Below are 22,179 nucleotides of genomic sequence, written 5' to 3'. Positions count from 1 at the left end.
TTACAAGTCTTAGTGACAAAGAGAAAATCCTGAAAGCAGCTTGGGACAAGAAGTCTGTAACATACAATAGTAAAAATAATTACAATGGCAGCAGAATTATCCACAAAGACCTGGCAGGCCAGAAAAAACTGGCATGATATACTCAGAGCACTAAATGAGAAACACATGCAGCTAAGAATATTGTATCCAGCTAGGCTATCACTGAAAATAGAAGGAGAGATAAAAAGCTTCCAGGACAAACAAAAACTAAAAGAATCTGTAAACACCAAACCAGCGCTACAGGAAATATTGAAAGGGGTCCTCTAAGCAAGGACAGAGCCTAAAAGTCGTAGACCACAAAGGAACAGAGACAATATACAGTAACAGTCACCTTACAGGCAATATCATGGCACTAAATGCATATCTCTCAATAGTTACCCTGAATGTAAATGGGTTAAAATGTAAATGTAAATCAAAAGACACAGGGTATCAGAATGGATAAAAAAACAAAACCCATCAATATGCTGTCTAGAAGAAACTCATCATAGACTCAAAGACACCTCCACATTTAAAATGAGGGGGTGGGAAACAATTTACCATGCTAAAGGACATCAAAAGACAGCTGGGGTGGCAATTCTTATATCAGATAAATTAGATTTTAAGCCAAAGACTGTAATAAGAGCTGAGGAAGGAGAGGCTATATGGGGGGCTTGGAGGGGCAGGAAAGGAATAAATGAAGCAAGATAGGATCAGGAGGGAGACAAACGGTAAGAGACTCTTAATCTCACAAAAGAAACTGAGGGTTGCTGTGGGGAAGCGGGTAGGGAGAGGGTGGCTGGGTTACGGACATTGGGGAAAGTATGTGCTATGGTGAGTGCAGTGAAGTATGTAAACCTGGTGATTCACAGAAGTGTAGCCCTGGGGCTAATAATACATTAAATGTTAATAAAAAAATTAAAAATTAAATTAGAAAAAAAAAAAAAGAAAATAATCCCACTTACAGCTGCATCAAATACCTAGAAAGAAATTCAACCAAGGATGTGAAAGACTATACACTTAAAACTATAAGACACTGATGAAAGAAACTGAAGTTTACACAAATAAATGGAAAGATATTCTGTGCTCATGGATTCGAAGAATTAATGTTGTTAAGTCTCCATACCACTCAAAGCAATCTACAAATGTATTACAATCTCTATTGAAATTCCAAGGTCATTTTTCACAGAACTAGAGCAAATAGTTCTAAAATTTGTATGGAATCAAAAAAGATCCTGCATAAGCAAAGCAATCTTGAGAAAGAACAACAAAGCTGGTGGTATCATGCTCCCTGATTTCAAACTATACTACAAAACTACAGTAATCAAAACACACAATGTCAGTATAAAAAGAGACAGATCAGTGGGACATCACTGAGAGCTCAGAATTACACCCACACACATACGGACAATTAATTTACAACAAATAAGCCAAGAACATACAATACAGAAAGGACAGTATCTTCAGTAAATGGTGCTGGCAACACCGAACAGCCAAATGCAAAAGAATGAAACTGGACAACCAGCTTACAGCATACACAAAAATTAATTCAAAATGGGTTAAAGACTTGGATGTAAAACCTGATACCATAAATTTCCAAGAAGAAAGCACAGGTGGTAATAAGCTCATTGACATCAGTCTCAGTAATATCTCTATGGATCTAATGCCATAGGCAAAGAAAGAAACAAACAAAACTGAATGAATGAATGAATGAATGGGATTACATCAAAACAAAAAGCAGCTTCTGCATAGTGGAAGAAACCATCATCAAAACAAAAAGGCAATCTACTGAACGGGAGAAATTTTTTTGCAAATCATATATCTGATGGGTAATTAATATCTAAAATATATAAAGAGTTCAATAACTCAACAACAAGAAACCAAACAATCCAATTTAAAAGGTGAAAAGATGATATGAGTAAACATTTCTCCAAAGACCTAACGATGGCCAAGAAGCACAGGAAAGATGTTTGAAATCAGTAATTATCATGGAAATGCAAATCAAATTCACAATGAGGTATCACCTTACACCAATTAGAATGAGTATTATCAAAAAGACAAGAAGTAAGTGTTGATGAGGCAGTACAAAAAAGGGAATCATCATATACTGTTGGTGGGAATGTAAAGCGATGCAGCCAACAGTATGGAGATTTTTCAAAAAATTAAGAAGAGAATGACTATATGATCCAGTTGATCCTCTTCTGGGTATTTATCTAAAGAATACAAAAATATTGATTTGAAAAGATATATCCACCCTTATGTTCACCGCAGGATTATTATAATAACCAAGAAATGGAAATAACCAAAATGTCCACTGATATAATTAATCGATAAAGATGTATGATGTGTGTGTGTGTGTGTGTGTGTGTGTGTGTACAGTAGTATATGCAGTGTATACATACTACTTGGGTATAAAAAAAATGAAATTTTATCATTTGAGACAACATGCATGGATCTTAAAAGCATTGTTAAGTGAAATAAGTCAGATAGAGAAAGACAAATATTATACTGATTCCCCTCATATGTGGAATCTAAAACAACCCAACCACTACCAAACCAAACCAAACTCATACAGAGAACAGCTTGGAGATTACCAGAGGGGAAGAGGATGAAGGGCTGGGTAGAAAGGGTGAAGAAGGTCAACTGAATGGTGATGGATGTAACTACACTTTTAGTGGCGATCACTTTACAGTGCATACTTAAAATGTACCTCTGCAACTTATATAATGTGATATGCCAATATCACCTTGATAAAAAGAAAAATGATAGGAAATATTAAAAATACAACACCAAGACTTGAATAGAGCTGTTCAGTGATTCAGTGAGACAGAAGACTGGCTTGTAATGCAATAATACAGGGGTTCAAGTAGAACCCACTCCTAACCACAAACAGGGCTGACCATCTGGTACTGGTGATAGCATCTATCCTAGGTTTTTCTTATGTAGCTCTTATGGTTACACGTGAATGGAGCCATTAAAGAGTTACAACAGTACTAACTCCAAACAGCAGCAAAACAATAGTCAAAAATCAAATTACTTAGGGTAGGATGCCTGAGTCTGCTGACTGGGAAGGGCTGGGTTTACAGATGGTGGAACTGCTCCTTGGCTGAGAGAAGACAGTTGCTCTGGGGGAAGACTGTAGCTCTGGAGATGGCTCATCTGTGCACTCCCTGCAACCAGGTAAGTACCACTTTGGGGAGGCCCTGGATATACCTAGAACAGTTCATGACAAAAAAATATATATAAATAAATTACATTTTCTAAGACTTTAAAAGGTATGCTAAAATTTCTTTGTAAAGGCATTCAGTTACACAGTGAATTAACAATCAAATCTCTGAAATCTTTTTAAAAGCTATTTCTTTCGATAGCCATTAAGAAAAATACTTTTCAGTGAAGTGGGCTTCTGATGATTTTCTTAGGTAAACATGAGCTAAACTTGTGTTTATCTCATATAGAAGCAGTAAAGGAACTTACCTCGAAATTTTACACTAATATCATCTCTCTTTCCATATTGATATTTTAAGTACTTTCCTAAAAGGAATCCTAAAAAATGTTTAAGAAGTGTCTTTGAATTCACTATTTCATGTCCATAGACTGCATATACAATCTGTATTTCCTACATTACAGTTTAGTAAACACAAAGCAACCTAACTTTCAAAAGCAGGGGTCAGCAAACATTCCTACAAAAGTCCAGATAATAAATATTTTAGGCTTTGTGGGCCTCTCTGAACTCTGCCCATATAAAAAGCAGCCAGAAACAATGTATAAAAGAGTGAGAATGTTACAGCAAAGTTGATTTAAAAAACAAAAACAGAAACAGGTGGGAGGCTGGATTTGTCTCTGGGCTATTATTTGACCACTCAGGCATCTAAAAACTATGCTTATTTTAGTCTAAAGAGACTGACCTCTTAAATGCCCCAAATCTTAAACACAAATAATATTCTAATTTTCTATAGTGTTCACTAAATCCTTCCATTTCATTTATTTGAGGAGAACCCCACTGTCTACGTAAGTGAGACTCCTACCAGGTGAGATAGTAGTAAAGATAGTATAGTAGTAACACAGTCATCAGGAGGTAAGACAATCATCTTAGCACTTCTTTTAAGCTTTTTAGCTTAAAAGCTTAAAGAAGCTTTCTTTTTAAGCTTTTAAGACTCACCATATATCAGAATACAGAAGGTCTTAATTATAAACAGAGCTATTCCAATCTAAATGCATTGGTTTTTGTACTTTGCAAATGAAGAGTTTTTGTTTTTTTTCTCAGACTGGTATCAAGAGCCATGAGTAGCTGTCACCTAGCCCCATGTTGCTCAAATATGACTACTCAGTCCCAGGCATCAGGCCTCTCATTTCAGGGCAAGTGGGCCATTTAAGGGGCGGGGGAAAACTTGCAGAAAATCTGGGCCACTCTGCATAAGTAAAGTAGAATGCCTATATAATTATTCCCTAGACAGTAAACTTACTCAGTTTGTGGGGAAAGTGCTCTTGAAATAGTTGCTTAGGGTGATTAAGGAGGAAAAGGGCTCTATATTACATTCTATCTCTTTTTTTTTTTAAGATTGTATTTATTCATTTGACAGGCAGAGATCACAAGTAGGCAGAGAGGCAGGCAGAGAGAGAGGAAGGGAAGCAGGCTCCCGGCTGAGCAGAGAGCCTGATGTGGGGCTCGATCCCAGGACCCTGGGATCATGACCTGAGCCAAAGGCAGAGGCTTTAACCCACGGAGCCACCCAGGCGCCCACATTCTATATCTTTTTAAAGGAAGAGGGAAAAATTCAGATTAAAACAACTTACTATAAAATCAAAAACTGCAGATACCCAAAAAAAGTTATTAATTTTTTAGCAATAATCAGACCAAAAAATGAGGTTCTTAACCAGGTAATTACATATGAAGTTTTAGAAATATATAGATGTTCTGTCCTTACTCTTGAATGTTTTGATTCATTAGGTTTCAGGTGGGGCCAAGGAACCTGTATTTTTTTTTTAATTTGATTAGTAATTCTGATTACTTGAAGAAAAACAATTTTTTAAAAAGAATTCTGGAATAATTAGTGTATTATACATTGTATTTATCAAGTAAAAAATTCTTTTAAACTTTATACTAAGATTACTTTCAGAAAGTTTCACATTTTTACAAAAACATAGCTATTCCAAATAATTTCAAATATATTAAGAATTTAAAATGATATACTTGAGGAGCTACCTGGGTAGCTTAGTTGATAAGCATCCAACTCTTGATTTTGGCTCAGGTCTTGATCATGGGGGGTCTGAGAATGAGCCCCAAATCAGGCTCCACGCTCCACGGGAAGTCTGCTTGAGACTCTTTCTCTCCCCTTCCCTCTGTGCCACCCTCTGCTCACATGTTCTAAAACAAATAAAATCTTAAAAAGGTAAAAATAAAATGATATGCCTGAATTTTTAAAAGCTTACCTGAGAACCAGAAACACCAGATGACTGCATGTAATACTGCTGATTCTGTAATTTCGCATACATGGAATACATTGGATCTTCATTCATTAACTTCGTATACAGTGAAAGTGCTTCCATCACTTTAACATTAAGTTCTGAGAGTTCTGAATGTTTTCTGAAATATTACACAGTAATTTCAAACAATTGCTATTTAAATGATACGATGTTCTAAATAAGGCACATAAAATAGCAAAAAGTAATATACGTAGATATTACTAAAAATTTAAACTTATGGCAGAAAATACCCTGTTCTTTAGCTCAAAGGCAACAAAAACTGCTTTATGTACTGTGCTGGGAGAACTCCACATATTACTGTACTTGACTTTACCTTGAAATAACTAGGTGTCCCTAGTAAATAACAGATGGGTAGGTCATTTGTGGGCTCTGGTAATGCTACATATAGCACTATAATGATTACAATAGGTAACCATTATTCTTCTTAAAAGACTAATATAATTAAGGTCAAACAAATGCTCACCTTAAAAAAAAATAGGAAGATGTGACTAATTCTAATTCCCCTATCTATAGTAGAAAATAACTGAATGAGAACTGGCTCTTTTGGCCTATCTTTAAAATAAAAAAATAATAAAAAGGCAATTCTATCCCAGTAGGCACTTAAACAGAACTTGAGGGAAGAAGATATACAATGTAGATAATTGCAAATGTTCTTTTACCTATCAATATCTTCCAGCTTTTCATCAATGAGAGGTCCCATCTGGTGACAAATTGCTAAGATAACGAGATTTAAAGAAATGTAAGAAAACACAGTAAAGGAAGCAAATCTCTCACGGATATTCATATAAGTGAAACGAAGTCAGAGAGGAGTAGAAATGTTAATATTTTTTATATCATTCTCAATTTTATCTAAATATAAAACTATTCTGTAACAGAACACTAGATATACCTCTGATATTTTTTTTAATGTGGAAAGTTAATGGAAAATAGTTTACCTTCAAGATGAAGTAACTCTGGAAGATCTGGTTGATCATCACTGGGATCTGTACTTTGCAACATCTGTAGCAACTGGTCCATTTTGTCCTATAGGAATTAAATAGTTAATAGAAAAAGCAATAAATCATTAAGCAACAATACAGTCTCACTTCATTAATTAGATAAAGGATGGAGAAATTTTGTGATTCATATGGAGACTCCAATTTTGCTTTTACATATTTAGTATCTGTGTTCTCTTTAGTACCATGTGAGCTTTGAAAGCTCTTCCTACTTACTTTTGAAACTGCTAAGAGAGACTCTCTTAAATGAGAAGAAATAGAGCCATATTTAAACTTACAACGTGTGAGTTCTTCAATCTGTTATATCATGCTGTGGATTTCTCTGTCATTTTGTTTTGGAGCAGCTGTAGCCTTGGTAACTTCTCTCTTAAGATGGCATTGCTTATGACTAACAACTCATTATTACTTCTCCACCATGGTGAATACAGCAGCTGTTTTAGCAAGGCATAGCTCAGCTATATTACAGCTCTTCTCCTTCTAAGTAGGGCCATAAGATTTTATTCTACATTTTCTTTCCACCAATATTTCAGTCTTTCATAAAAGGAAGGAAGAAGATTTGTGGTTTCTCTATTTTCCTATGTGAGAAGGCTGGAAGGCATCTCAAAGTAAGGACTCAGATCTATTTCAGAATCTTTCCTTATAAAAACCAATTGACTCTGAAAAACAATCTGAGGGGTTTGAAGTGGTGGGGGGGTGGGAGGCTGGGGTACCAGGTGGTGGGTATTATAGAGGGCACGGCTTGCATGGAGCACTGGGTGTGGTGAAAAAATAATGAATAATGTTTTTCTGAAAATAAATAAATTGAAAAAAAAATATTCTTACTGAGTATTAAAAAAAAACCAATTGTATATAAATTTATAAATACACCTATATCATTATATAAATACACCTATATATTACACAAGTATATATGTACTTATATGTACATTTTTAAGAATCAAAATACTGACCTTCAAAGAATACTGAGTACCAAAGAATAATCTATAATAATAACAAAGTTTTCTCCATGCATGGTTTTTACATGGTTATGTTACTAAACACAGATATATTAGGTAAATGTAAAATAGACTACCAATTTTACATAGTCATTTAAATCAAAACAAAAACTGTTTTTGCAAGGAAGACCTTGAGAGATGAACTAATCACTGGACAGTAAAAGCGACACAAGTATATAAAAAAAACTCTTCCAAAGTCAAAAGAATTTTGTATCTTAAAATAGACACTATATTTCAATGTAAAAGATTCACAATTTCCATTTTAAGTAGCCTAGAAAAGAAGGCATGTGTCAGAAAAGTATGCCTATAGCAAAGGAAAAAAAAGGGAGGGAAGTGGAGCTAACATGAGAGAGTCAACTAACATGTGGTTACTTTTTGTTTTATTCATAAAATATTACACCCTATTTGAAATTATCTAATATCAAAGAAATGAGATATCTATACAGACCATGAGGCTGACTCTAAACACATTTTCTTATGCAAAGAAATTGGCCAAACAAAACTTGCCCTGACCCAGTCAGATTCCCTGACTTTTAGCACAGTCTTCGACCGTCTCTTTCTCTAAGAGTACTCTTCAAATTTTCTGTTTATGGCTCCTCCCTAAGAAGGCTAAAAACCTACAAAATCCCTTCAAATATTTTAAAGGGGACACATCATTTTTCCTAAGCTTAAAATGTTAAAAACGATGTAATTTCCAGAGCATTAAGTACTGACCATTGCAAATAAGACAGTCACGTAGTCTATTAAATAGATTTCATCCAAAAAACTTTTACTAAAGGGTCGCCTGGGTGGCTCAGTCGTTAAGTGTCTGCCTTCGTTCAGCTCAGGTCATAATCCCAGGGTCCTGGGATAGAGCCCTACATGGGGCTCCCTGCTCAGCAGGAGGTCCTGTTTCTCCCTCATCCTCTTGTTCCCTCTGCTTGTACTCTCCTGCTTTGTCAAATAAATAAATAAATTCTTCTAAAAAATTTTTTTCTACAATTGTTATTTGCAATAATTAAAAAAACAATACAAAAAAACTGCAAAAATCCCAAGCTCCAATAGCAAAATAATTAAATCATATGAACCCATTCTATGGAATATTAAGCAGGGTTTTTAATGATGAGGTATAGAATGAGACTAGAGAGTTTCAAGGACAAACTTTGCTTTGTCTATATTGCTTGAATTTTATAACATAAAATACATGCAATAATCAAGCAATCAATTTTTTTTAAAGACGACAATAACAACACTTAAACTTCAATACCAAGTATTGAATACCAACTCTCGCAGAGGAAATCACTTACTTCATCAATAAAGGCTTGCTCTGGTTCTGGCTCTATTGTTTCCACTTGAACATCATCACTAAATTGTACCGTCTTCTTCTCCGTTTTAACTATAAAACATGTAATATTTATTTTTTCCTTATAATAAAATTCTATTTTAAAGCACTTTAAACTGCGTGAGAGAATTTGGATTCTTCTTTTATTCCCTTCAATCTCAGAGACTCAATTTAAGGAATAATTAGACTACATACTTAGGCAATAATGAGAGAACATTATTTTATGGAATCCTGTGAAGATTTCTTCATCTTAAGATTTTACATTTTCCATAAAAGATACTTCAGTAAAAATAAGAGGTATATTTCTGAAACAAAGATTAATTACCTACTACATATGAGAGTTCAGCAAATCGACGGACAAAATGTAAAGTTTTACAAGGTCAGAAATGAACTCTACAAATTAAAATAAGTCCTCTTTAAATTACCAGTCCCTTCAAAGAAAAAATCTCATTTGAAAGACCATGCTATTTCAATGTAGTGAAATGGAAAGTCAGCTATACATTCTCTGGCAAGCCACTCAGACTTGTAACTAGGAAAGTGACATCCAGGTCAGTGAACTTTATAAGTGGTATAGGCAGTGATCCATGAAATCAGCCTGCATTTTTTATTTACATTATTCTTTGAAATAAAAATGTGGTTATGAAGGGATCTGCAAATCACTGGCCAGAAGCACATATTTCTCTTGCTTAACAAAGCAATCCTTAAAAACTATTCAATATATCATTAACTAGTAAATACAAGGTTACGATTAATAGAGCAATTAACCATCTCCCCCAACACACTGAGAGGCCCCCAACACACTGAGATGACTTTTTAAAGGAAAGAACTTCCTTTCTGCATTTCTCATCCTTGTACCGATGTGGCTAATCAGTACTCACAAAAACATTAAGAATTAAGATGAAATGGGGTTTGGGAACAGAGCAGAATTAGGGAAAGGAAATTTATTAACTGAACTATTAAATGTGCGTAATAGAATATTACATTTCCTCCCAAATGAATCTCTTCTGCCATCTTATGAGATACGCCCATTTTAAAAATGATGTTAACAGCAGCACACTAATATTAAAAATGCTTGCACAGGAAAAAGCTAATATATGACACAATTGGATTTAAATACCAATCTATCTGGCACTACCAGCCCACATACTGGAATCCAGCTGATGATTTTTCACTCTGAGAACAGGAACTCACACCACTTATGTATTCTGTGCTGTAAGCTTCTGTATAAAATGTAGATAATTTAATTTCCATTCATCCCATTCAAGTCACCATAAAGCAAAATTCTATACACACACATACGTTTTAGCGGATTTTATTTTCCCATGGGAGTATAAGAGACATGTGTTAGAAATAATTCTGCTTTTCATATCTTGAGCTATTAGCAAGTAGAGAGCTGGGAAAGCAACACATTGGCTGCTACCCATAAGAGAACACATGGTAGACTTGACATCTTAATAGCTGACCACGCACAAGTTTTCAGTGCTTTTTCTCGTAGGCACTAATACTATTACCAAATATGTGTGCGTGTGTGCAAGTATACGTGTGTGTATGTATGGACACAAAATAAATGTTTTTACATCATCTTCCTATACTTCCTAAAGAAAAACAAGCTAAGCAGGGCAGGTACTTGTACAGGACATTAAAGTGGGCTTGTTTCCTCATGAAAAATAATGCTATGAAGGGGCGCCTGGGTGGCTCAGTCAATTAAGCATTTGCCTTTGGCTCAGGTCAGGATCCCGGAGTCCCAGGATGGAACTCCCACATGGCTCCAGGATGGAGCCCCACATCAGGCTCCTGGGCTCAGTTGGGAATCTGATTCTACCTCTGACCCTCCCCCTCTCTCATGATCTCTCTCTCTCTCTCTCTTTTAAATAAAAAAATAAAATCTTAAAAAAAAAAAAAAGAAAAAGAAAAAAAGAAGAATGCTAAAAAGATCATGCTAACACTCCTTTCCCAAGCTCAAGAACTACAACTCCATTACAGAAGCTCTGTTGTTCCTGCTCTTCTCTTCAGTAGTCCACAATGAAACACAGGAAGACGAGCTAGAATACTCATTTCAAAGCTGCACTGCTATATGGTAGAGAAAAAGATGAGTTGGCTACATGGTCCATATGAGACCTTGGGTTTCATCTTGAACAGAAGTCCAAGACAATTCCCTATTTTCCAACAGCTTACTGAGGATAAAACTAGAACAAAAAAATCCAAACCTCAAAAAAAACACAAACAAACAAACAAACAAAAAATCACCACCATAAGCCCAGGTTAAAAAGTTGGCACACAATACACTGCCATTTAAAAAGGGTTCTACAACATATTTTTTGAGTTTTAACAAAAAAGAACTCCATTAATAGAATGGGTATCAGGAATCAGTCTCTGTCATAAATTGGTTATAAAGTGACATGAGACAACTTGGCAGTAATTAGGAGACAGCTTTGTTTCATCAATGATAAAAGTAATGTCTGATTTATTGTTAAAGCCTTCTCCTGAAAGAGAAGTGTTCTTATTTAAGGAAAATTTACCTTTTATATATATCTTTACATATATATATGTATATGTAAACACACACATATGTATATATACACACAAATACTTACCATTTATCATATAAATATTTAGATAGTATGTATTTTGATTAAGATTCAGTACTACATGCTGTCAGAAATGAAGAGATGACTATGAGACAGAGATCCTTTCTTAAAATTCTTGTAAACTAAAAAAAAAAAAAAACCCAAGCATTCTATGGCTTATGACTCTCTTTGATCCCTTCTACTGGCTTTATAGAAAGATGAAATGAGGTGAGGTATTTTGCCACATAACTCCAGCTTACCAACTTACATACACAAAGTCTTAAAATTCTAAACCTTTCAACCACTAATGGAAATCCTTCTACACTAGAATGTATTTGTTTCCTTAAACAGAGGAAAACTAGGACTTAATCTTCAAGTCCCAAACTCATCATTATGAAGATCAGTGAATTCTAGTACTACGTACAAATGCAGTGAACTGCCTCCCAACATTTTTGTAAGTTACCAGTAGTTACATCTCCTGCAACTATTACGACTGCCAGTAACATCACACTTCCTCCTTGGACACTTTCTAGTTTATTTCCCCTAGCAGCACAAACAAAAAGGTATTCACATGATTAGTTATGGACCCTTCTGAGTATCTAACATGGGGGCTTAGGAAAGCCATTATATTGCTTACAGGCCCCTGCTTCCAAGTTTGGGGCTGGTGTTCGTATACATGCTCCCAAAGCAAGCAAGCAAGCTGTATTCTTAATTAACACCTTGGAGGAATTAATATGAGTCCCAGCTCAGCCTATAACTTTCCATGAAGCTGAATTTTTACTCTTTTATTAAGAAGACAGTTGTGGGCATAAATATTTATAATTGCTAGATCTTCTTGGTGGATAGACTCTTTAAGAATGATGTAGTATCCTTCTGTTATCTCTGACTACAGTCTTTAGTTTAAAATCTAATTTATCTGATATGAGAATTGCTACCCCAGCTTTCTTTTGAGGTCCACTGCGATGAAAGATGCTTCTCCATCCCTTCACTTTCAGTCTGGATGTATCCTTACATTCCAAATCGGTCCATTGTAGACAACATATGGATGGGTCCTGTCCTTTTATCCAATCTGCAAGCCTGTGCCATTTTATGAGAGCGTTTAGGCCGTTCACATTGACAGTGATTATTGAAAGATACATTTTTATTGACATCATGTTGTCTGTAAGTCCTTGTTTCTATAGATTGTCTCTGTAAATTTCTGTTCTATAACACTCTTGGGTTCTTTCTCATTTTATAAAACCCCTCCCCTTAATATTTCTTGTAGTGTCAGCTTGGTGGTCACATCCTCTTTTAAATCTTGCTGATCTTGGAAGGTCTTTATCTCTCTGTCCATTTTGAATGTCAGCCTTGTTGGATAAAGTATTTATTGTTGGCTGCATGCTCTTCTCATTTAATGCCCTGAATATGTCTTGCCAGCCCTTTCTGACTTGCCAGACTTCTGAGGACAGGTCTGACATTATTCTGATGGACCTAACTCTGTATGTAAGGAATCCCTTCCCCCTAGCTGCTCTCAAAAGCTCTTGTCTAAAATTATGATCCATCAGTCTTACAATCAAGGGCCTCAAGGTCCTTCTAGATTTGTTGATCTTGGGGGGCGTTCTTTCTACCTAGAGGACATGAACACTGGTTCTATTCCCCAGATTGGGAAAATTTTCATGGAGAATTTGTTCATCTCTATCTTCTAGTCTTCTTTCTTTCTCCTCCCCCTCAGGGATCCCAATAATTCTGATGCTGGAACGTTTCATGGTGTCATTTACTTCCCTAAATCTGTTTTCATGGCTTCTAAGCTGTTTGTTCCAGGCCTCCTCCTAATCCTTTTTCTCTTATCAGTTTGTCCTCTAGATCACTAATTCTATCTTCTGCCTCTGTTACCCTAGCTGTTGGAGTATTTAGATTAGACTGGATCTTACTGATAGCCTTTTTAACTTCCTCTCCTGCAGTTTTCACTTCTGCCCTAATCTATTCCATGCTGTCACTATGTAAGACAATTGTTAATCAAGATAAAGAGTCATACTGATATGAATACATTAATAGTAGGGGATCTTAACATGCCACTCTCAGTAATAGATTGTTGAAACAGAAAATCAATAAAGAAACAAGTGCATTGAATGACACATTGGACCAGATGGACCTCACAGATGTGTACCAAACATTCCACGCTAAAAAAACAGAATACTGATTCTTCTCAAGCACACATAGAACTTTCTCCAGAATAGACGACATACTGGGTCACAAATCAGGGCTCCACCGATACCAAAAGACTGAGATTATTCCCTGCATATTCTCAGACCACAATGATTTAAAACTGGAACTCAAACACAAGAAAACGTTTGGAAGGAATTCAAACACTTGGAAGCCAAAGACCACCTGCTTAAGAATGTTTGGATCAAGCAGGAAATCAAAGAACTTAAACAATTCATGGAAACCAATGAGAATGAAGACACTTTGGGCCAAAACCTATGGGATATGGCAAAGGCAGTCCTAAGGGGGAAATACAGAGCCAACCAAGCCTCCCTCAAAAAATTTGAAAAATCCAGACACCAGTTCTCTTTATACCTTAAAGAACTAGAGAATCAACAACAAATTAAGCCAACCCCACATACAAGAAGGGAAATAATTAAGATTAGAGCAGGGATCAATGAGATAGAAACTAGAGATACAGTAGAACACATCAAGGAAACTAGAAGCTGGTTTCTTAAAAGAATCAGTAAGATTGATAAACCACTGTCCAAACTAATCCAAAAGAAGAGAGAGAGGACACAAATTAATAAAATTATGAGTGGAAAGGGAGAGATCACAACTAAAACCAAGGAAACAGAAACAATCATCAGAAATTAATATCAATGGGGCACTTGGGTGGCTCAATGGGTTAAGCCTCTGCCTTCTGCTCAGGTCATGATCTCAGGGTCCTGGGACCAAGCCCTGCATCCAGCTCTCTGCTCAGCAGGGAGCCTGTTTCCCCCTCTCTTTCTGCCTGCCTCCCTGTCTATTTGTGATCTCTATCCATCAAATAAATAAACAAAATCTTTAAAAAAAAGAAAAAGAAAGCAAAGAAATTATTATCAACAGTTATATGCCACTAAGTTAAGCAACCTAGATGAAATGGATGCATTCCTAGAAACCTCTAAATTTCCAAAGCTGAATCAGGAAGAAATTGACAACCTAAATAGAACAATATCTAGTAACGAGATTAAAGCAGTGATCAGAAACCTCCCAAAAACAAGAGCCCAAAACCAGACGGATTCCCTGGAAAATTGTGCCAAACATTCAAAGAAGAAATAATACCTATTCTCCTGAAGCTGTTTCAGAAAACAGAAACAGAAGGAAAACTTCTAGACTCTTTTTATGAAGCCAACATTACCCTGATCCCCAAACCAGGCAAAGACCCCACCCAAAAGGAGAATTTCAGACCAATATTCCTGAAGAATATGGAAGATAAGATTCTCAACAAGATCCTAGTTAATAGGATCCAACAGTACATTAAAAAGATTATCCACCATGACCAGGGGGGATTTATCCATGGGATGCAAGGGTGGTTCAACATTCACAAATCAATCAATGTGACAGAACAAATCAAAAAGAGAAGAGAGAAGAACCACATGGTCCTCTCAATTGATGCACAAAAAGCATCTGACAAGATAAAGCATCCGTTCCTGATTAAAACGACTCAAAGTATACAGATAGAGGGAACATTCCCCAACTTCATAAAATCTATCTATGAAAAACCCACAGCAAATATTATCCTCAATGGGGAAAAGCTGACAGCCTTCCCTTTGAGATCAGGGACATGACAAGGATGTCCACTCTCGCCACTCTTGTTCAACATAGTACTAGAAGTTTTAGCAACAGCAATCAGACAACAAAAAGAAATAAAAGGCATTCAATGGTATTGGCAATGAAGAAGTCAAACTCTCTTGTCTTCACAGATGACATGATACTTTATATGGAAAACCCAAAGTCTCCACCTCCAAACTACTAGAACTCATACAGCAATTCAGTAATGTGGCCGGATACAAAATCAATGTACAGAAATCAGTTGCCTTCTTATACACTAACAATGAAAATATAGGAAGGGAAATTAGAGAATCAATTCCATTTACTAAAGCACCAAGAACCATAAGATACGTGGGAATAAATCTAACCAAAGAGGTAAAGAATCTGTACTCGAGGAACTACAAAACACTCATGAAAGAAACTGAAGAAGACACAAAAAGATGGGAGAGCGTTCCATGATCATGGATCAGAAGAATAAACATTGTTAAAATGTCTATACAGCCTAGAGCCACCTATACTTTCAATGCCAACCCAAGGCCATTTTTCAAAGAGCAGGAACAAACAATCCTAAAATTTGTACGGAACCAGAAGCGACCCCGAATTGCTAAGGAAATGCTGAAAAAGAAAAACAAAACTGGGAGCATCATGTTGCCTGATTTCCAGCTTTACTACAAAGCTGTGATCACCAAGACAGCATGGTACTGGCACAAAAACAGACACATAGACCAGTGGAACAGATAGAGAACCCAGATATGGACCCTCAACTCTATGGTCAACTAATCTTCAACAAAGCAGGAAAAAATATACAGTGGAATAAAGACAGTCTCTTCAATAAAGGGTTATTGGAAAAATTGGACAGCTATGCACAGAAAAATGAAACTTGACCACTCTCTTACATCATACACAAAGATAAACTCAAAATGGATAAAAGACCTCAACATGAGGCAGGAATTATCAAAATCCTAGAGAACATGGGCAGTAACCTCTTCGACATTGGCCACAGAAACTTCTTTTAAGACATGTCCCCAAGGGCAAAGGAAACAAAAGCAATAATGAACTTTTGGGACTTCATCAAGATCAGAAGCTTTTGCACAGTAAAGGAAAACAGTCAACAAAACAAAAATGGAATGGGAGAAGATATTCACAAGTGACACTACGAAGGGCAGATATCCAACATCTATAAAGAACTCCTCAAACTCAACACACACAAAATAGATAATCACATCAAAAAATGGGCAGAAGATATGAACAGACACTTCTCCAAAGACATACAAATGGCTAACAGACATATGAAAAAATGTTCATCATCATTAGCCATCAGGGAGATTCAAATCAAAACCACACTTAGATACCACCTTACACCAGTAGAATGGCCCAAATTAACAAGACAGTAAACAACAAGTGTTAGAGAGGATGTGGAGAAAGGGGAACCCTCTTATACTGTTGGTGGGAATGCAAGCTGGTGCAGCCACTTTGGAAAACTGTGTGGAGATTCCTTAAGAAATTAAAAATAGAGCTACCCTATGACCCTGCAATTGTACTACTGGGTATTTACCCGAAAGATACAGATATAGTGAAAAGCACCCCAATATTCGTAGCAGCAATGGCCACAGTTGCCAAACTGTGGAAAGAGCCAAGATGCCCTTCAATGGACGAATGGATAAAGAAGATATGGTCCATATATACAATGGAGTATTATACCTCCATCAGAAAGGATGAATACCCAATTTTTGTAGCAACATGGACGGGACTGGAAGAGATTATGCTGAGTGAAATAAGTCAAGCAGAGAGAGTCAATTATCATATGGTTTCACTTACTTGTGGAGTATAAGGAATAACATGGAGGACAGTGGGAGATGGAGAGGAGAAGTGAGTTGGGGGAAATTAGAGGGGGAAACAAACCATGAAAGACTGTGGACTCTGAGAAACAAACTGAGGGTTTTGGAGGGGAGGGGTTAAGGGATGGATGAGCCTGGTGGTGGGTATTATGAAGGGCACATATTGCATGGAGCAATGGCTGTGATGCATAAACAATGAAATGAATTTTGGAACACTGAAAAAAAATAGAATAAAAAAAAAAAGGCAGTTGTGGATTATCATCCACTTACAGACTGGAAAATACTTACTCATTTCTGGTTCAGCAGTAAGATCAGCAGTCACAAAATTAGAGGGAAATAGCCCCATGCCTTGATGGGTTTCACCTTTCCACCAGTTGGGATCACTAATGAGGAGCAAGAAAGAAAACCTTGATTATAATAAAGATTTTTATCTCTATAAATCTCTACCTTTTATAGTGTTTAACCTGCATTTTTACTAGATTTGAATCCCCCAACAATCTAAGGAGGGAAGAAATGAATGTACCATTATTACGAATAGAAGATGAAGCCTCAAGAGAAAATAAAGAATGTTAAACACACAGCTCTTTATCTTTTGGAAGGCTGGTGAATGCTTTGAGGATATAATACAAGGCTCTGAACTCTGCTCACCAAAACAGAGATCTCTTCAACTTCAGGTAGTTCACGGCCTCCCTGCAAGACTCCTTTGTAGTAAGGTAATAGTAGGCTCTTAATTCAGATCCATTCCTAAATTTTGCCCTCTCTTGTATACATTAGCACCTTTTTTCTCCCACGAGAAACAAGATGATAGATGACACTGTTTATAGCACAAACGTTCACAATGAACATACACTCAGATACACCCCATGCTTAACCACTGTATCTTTGGTGCCTAGTATAAGGAAAGCTACCAAGCTCTCAATGAACATTTTTTGAATGAATCAATGATCAAGGTTTTCTGCAATTTCCAGCTAAACAGCTCAAACTTAACTTTTCTTTTACTCAAGAAAATAATGTGTTACACTACAACCTAAATTTTTTTTTATTTATTTTTTAAAACCACTTGCAAATTTCAGTACTTCATTATCAGTAACAATCATCAGTAAAAAATTTTGAGTAAACATAAAACTCTAGTCAAAACCCAGATGTACTTACAGGAAACAAACTCAGGGGTACTGGAGGAGAGGAAGGCAGAGGATAGAGCAACTGGGTGATGGACATTAAAGAGGGCACATGATGTAATGAGCACTGGATATTATATAATTACATAACAGATGAATGAATCACTGACCTCTACCTCTGAAACTAATAATATACTATATGTTAATTAATTGAATTTAAATTAAAAAACAAAAAACCAGAGGTACTGAATCACCTCCCATAACAACATAAATGTATATAATTCCATGTAAAATGAATTTGACCCATGGATATACTACTTTTTGTGAATAAATAATTTCAATGTATTATGCATTTCTAATAAATTCCATATATACCAACACATACTTGGCATATTTTCTAAAATCTTAACCTTACTAATTTAATAATTTATATTATTAGATGGAACAAAAATGAATAAACTAGGCCTCCAAAAAAATAAAAACTATTTAAATGAGATGAGAAAAAAATTAAACTACAAAAAAGAATCCAGACAATATGACATAAGCAAAGTAAAAAAACTGTCACACAGAGAAAATATCTACAATATTTATTCTTATTACCTTTGGTAATGGCATTCAACAGGAATAATATGAAACACAGAAGCAATATGTCATATATTTTCATATGAATGTCAACTTAATATCAATTTGATATTATCCATCACCTGTCATCAAGAACTGTAATTATTTCTCCAGCTTTAAAAGTAAGTTCATTATCTTCAGCAGCTTCAAAGTCATATATGGCACGAACTTTTCTGCCTTCATGTTGGTGGTTAGTTAAGAGATTGGATGTGCTTGGGTATAAAGTAGAAAGGGTGGTTGACTGCTGCCTTTGTTCCTTCAAAGACAACTCAATAGCTAGAAAAGAATGAGTTAAAAAGACTCAAAATGTTAATATATCCAACAATCCAAAGAAGTAAAAAGAAAAGGTATCTGAAGGTAAAATGTATTCTTTTAAATGTGAAGATGGGAACTAGGACATATCTTGACATAATGAATAAAAATGATTTCATGAATTTTATTCGTTCATTCACAACTGAAAGTTTAAAGAATAAACGAAAAAAGTTGAACAGAATAATTACTTTTTTTAAAGATTTTATTTATTTGACAGAGAGAGATCACAAGTAGGCAGAGAGGCAGACAGAGAGAGAGAGGAAACAGGCTCCCTGCTCAGCAGAGAGCCCGATGCAGGGCTTGATTCCAGAAGCCTGAGACCATGACCTGAGCCGAAAGCAGAGGCTTAACCCACTAAGCCATCCAGGTGCCCCAATTACTATTTTTTCATGTAATCTCTACACCCAACATGAGGCTTGAACTCATAACCCCAAGATCCAAATTCACATGTTCTACTAACTGAGCCAGCCAGGTGCCCTGCATAATGACTATTTTTACTGAATGGATAAAATTTAAATTATTCTGCGTACTAAAAAGATGTAATATCTTAGATTCACTTTTTTTATTTAGCTGCTGATATTTTAATCTTCTTCCATATTTTCAATATACTTCTACGCTTCTGTTCCCATAATGATAATCAAAATCACTAGGGAAGTCAAGAGTCCCATATCTCAATGAAGACTTACTAAATCAGAGCGTCAAAGGTAGTATCCGGGAACCTGTACTTTACAGCTCCAACATTAATTCTTATGTTATCAGTCCAAGAAGTGGAACTTGGAAATAACTAGAATGAAGTTTCACCTAACAAATTCCCCCCAAAGAGATTTCAAATATGTCTCTTTCTTTTTGGGTGGTGGGGAGGGGGAGAAGGAAGACAGAATCTTAAGCAGACTCCACACCCAGCGTGGAGCCTGAAGCAGGGCTGGATCTCACAACCCTGAGATCATGACCTGAGTGAAACTCAAGAGTTGGATGCTTAACCAACTGAGCCCACCCAGGCACCCCTCAAATGTCCTCCCCTCATGCAGGCCATCACCATGTGTCACTCAGGCTCTGCAATGTAATCGGAACAGACTGATTACCCCGCTTTCAACTCAAACCATAACCCCCTTCATCTCTGTTCTTCATTGATAAAAGACCTAACAGGAAAAAGAAAACTTTAAAACTATCATAAGAAAATACAGGAAAGTACCTTTGAGGATTTGGGGAGTAGGGTAAAATATTTTAAGATGTAAAAAAACAAAAATCATAACCAAAAAGCAGAAATTTTGACATCAAAATTTAAAACTTCTATCGGATAAAATATACGATTATCAAAGTCAAAGTAAAAGCCATAAATCAGGGGCACCTGGGTGGCTCAGTGGGTTAAGCCTCTGCCTTCAGCTCAGGTCATGATCCCAGGGTCCTGGGATTGAGCCCCACATTGGGCTCCTGCTCAGTGGGGAGCCTGCTTCTCCCTCTCTCTCTGCCTACTTCTGCCTACTTGTGATCTCTGTGTGTGTGTGTGTGTGTGTGTGTGTCAAATAAATAAATAAATAATCTTAAAAAAAAAAAAAAAGCCAAAAATCAAAAGTAGATATCGACAATAGAAATAACAGGCAAGAGTGCCTGGGTGGCTCAGTCAGTTAAGCGACTGTTTTTGGCTCAAGTCATGATCCCATAGTCCCAGGATCGAGCCCACATCAGGCTCCCAGCTTAGAGGGGAATCTGCTTCTTCCTCTGACTGTCCTCTCTCTAGTGCTCTCCCACTCTCTCTAATAAATAAAATATTAAAAATAATAAAAGTTTAATATCCAAAATTAAACTTTCTATATCATCTTAAAAAAAAAAACCCTCAATAAAAAGAGAGACAATCAGAACAGCTAATAAACATACAAAAAAGGACCAAGGCTCACTAGTAATCAAGGAAATAAAAGTCAAGATAATTGGACATTATATCCAACCTATCAGAATCACAAAAATCAAACTCAAATACCAAATATTTTCAGGAGATTAAAAATATTAATAACTTTCATACACTGCTAGTGGCAGAGGAAATAAACTATCTAGAAAAGTTGAAGATGTAAAAATGGCCCCATGGGCCAAAAATACTGGTTACTGTCACACAAGATACACACACACACAGAAAATATTCACAAGAATACTCAATGCAGCCTATTTACTATAGTAAAAAACAAAACAAAAGACAAACAAAAGGGGCGCTTGGGTGGCTCAGTGGGCTAAAGCCTCTGCTTTCGGCTCGGGTCATGATCCCAGGGTCCTGGGATCGAGCCCCGCATCCGGCTCTCTGCTCAGTGGGGAGCCTGTTTCCTCCTCTCTCTCTGCCTGTCTCTCAGCCTACTTGTGATCTCTGTCAAATAAATAAATAAAATCTTTAAAAAAAAAAAAAAAAAGACAAACAAAAAACTCCAGAAAACCCAAACATTCATCAGTAGCAGGATGGATAAACTACAGTATATATTTATTAATACTCTGGAGTATTAAACAAGTGAACTTGATTTATATGTTCTATTATGAATAGATCTTGGACATAATGCACATTAAAAAAACTGTAAATGATATGTATAATTCTTTGTGAAAAAAGAATTTGTTGGACACATAAAAGTATTGGTATTACTTATGGATATACAGTGTAATTAAAATAGTATTACAAAATAGATGGAAAGGACATAAATGAATAGTAGTTGTCTCAGAAGAGTATTATTTGATACCGTAAAGGGGCACAAAGTAGATTTCAGTGTTAGCTGTAAAGCCCTACATCTTTCACTTTAAAATATCTCAGGAAAATAGTATTAAGTAAGGGACCCATTCTCTTCCCACTTTTCCAGTACCTGGGGCTTAAAAACATACCTTTTGCTAAATCTTCTTCTTCTTTTTTGTTAGCCACAGTACCAGGATCTTTAGCAACCAAAGCTGGGCTTGCTTTTGCTTGTTCTGCAGCCTAACACACACAAAAAAAGAATACAGTATTTGAGGACTGTCCTCAAATTTTCCTACCTCCACTCAATCTAAGAACTTGCAAGACCCTTCTTATTAATCTACCACAGACTCCTGAAGCAGAAAATAATCCAAACTGGAGCAGTCTCTAATTTGAAAGGAGAAGAGTTTTAACTCACCAGTCAACAGCTAACATAATCAC

At 36.1% G+C, this 22,179-nt stretch overlaps 1 protein-coding gene across 3 annotated transcripts in view; it reads right to left on the bottom strand.

The window, feature by feature from the left end:
• STAM (signal transducing adaptor molecule) overlaps positions 1-22,179 on the bottom strand; it is a 90,964-nt gene that overhangs the window by 14,063 nt on the left and 54,722 nt on the right. For 2 of the 3 annotated variants that reach the window (XM_044228239.1, XM_044228240.1), the window contains 8 exons: positions 21,891-21,981; positions 18,812-19,004; positions 17,278-17,372; positions 8,776-8,864; positions 6,435-6,522; positions 6,159-6,213; positions 5,446-5,599; positions 3,053-3,228 (listed from right to left, as the gene is read on the bottom strand). In XM_044228239.1, the coding sequence (XP_044084174.1) occupies positions 3,053-3,228; positions 5,446-5,599; positions 6,159-6,213; positions 6,435-6,522; positions 8,776-8,864; positions 17,278-17,372; positions 18,812-19,004; positions 21,891-21,981 (941 nt within the window). The remainder of the gene's footprint in view (positions 1-3,052; positions 3,229-5,445; positions 5,600-6,158; positions 6,214-6,434; positions 6,523-8,775; positions 8,865-17,277; positions 17,373-18,811; positions 19,005-21,890; positions 21,982-22,179) is intronic. The other variant, XM_044228241.1, reaches the window with a different exon arrangement.

The sequence above is a fragment of the Neovison vison genome, chromosome 12, assembly GCF_020171115.1.
Source record: "Neovison vison isolate M4711 chromosome 12, ASM_NN_V1, whole genome shotgun sequence".
In the NCBI taxonomy this organism is placed as follows: Eukaryota; Metazoa; Chordata; class Mammalia; order Carnivora; family Mustelidae; genus Neogale; species Neogale vison.
The sequence above is the reverse complement of the archived record's forward strand: the minus strand, read 5'-3'. Positions and strand labels throughout refer to the sequence as shown.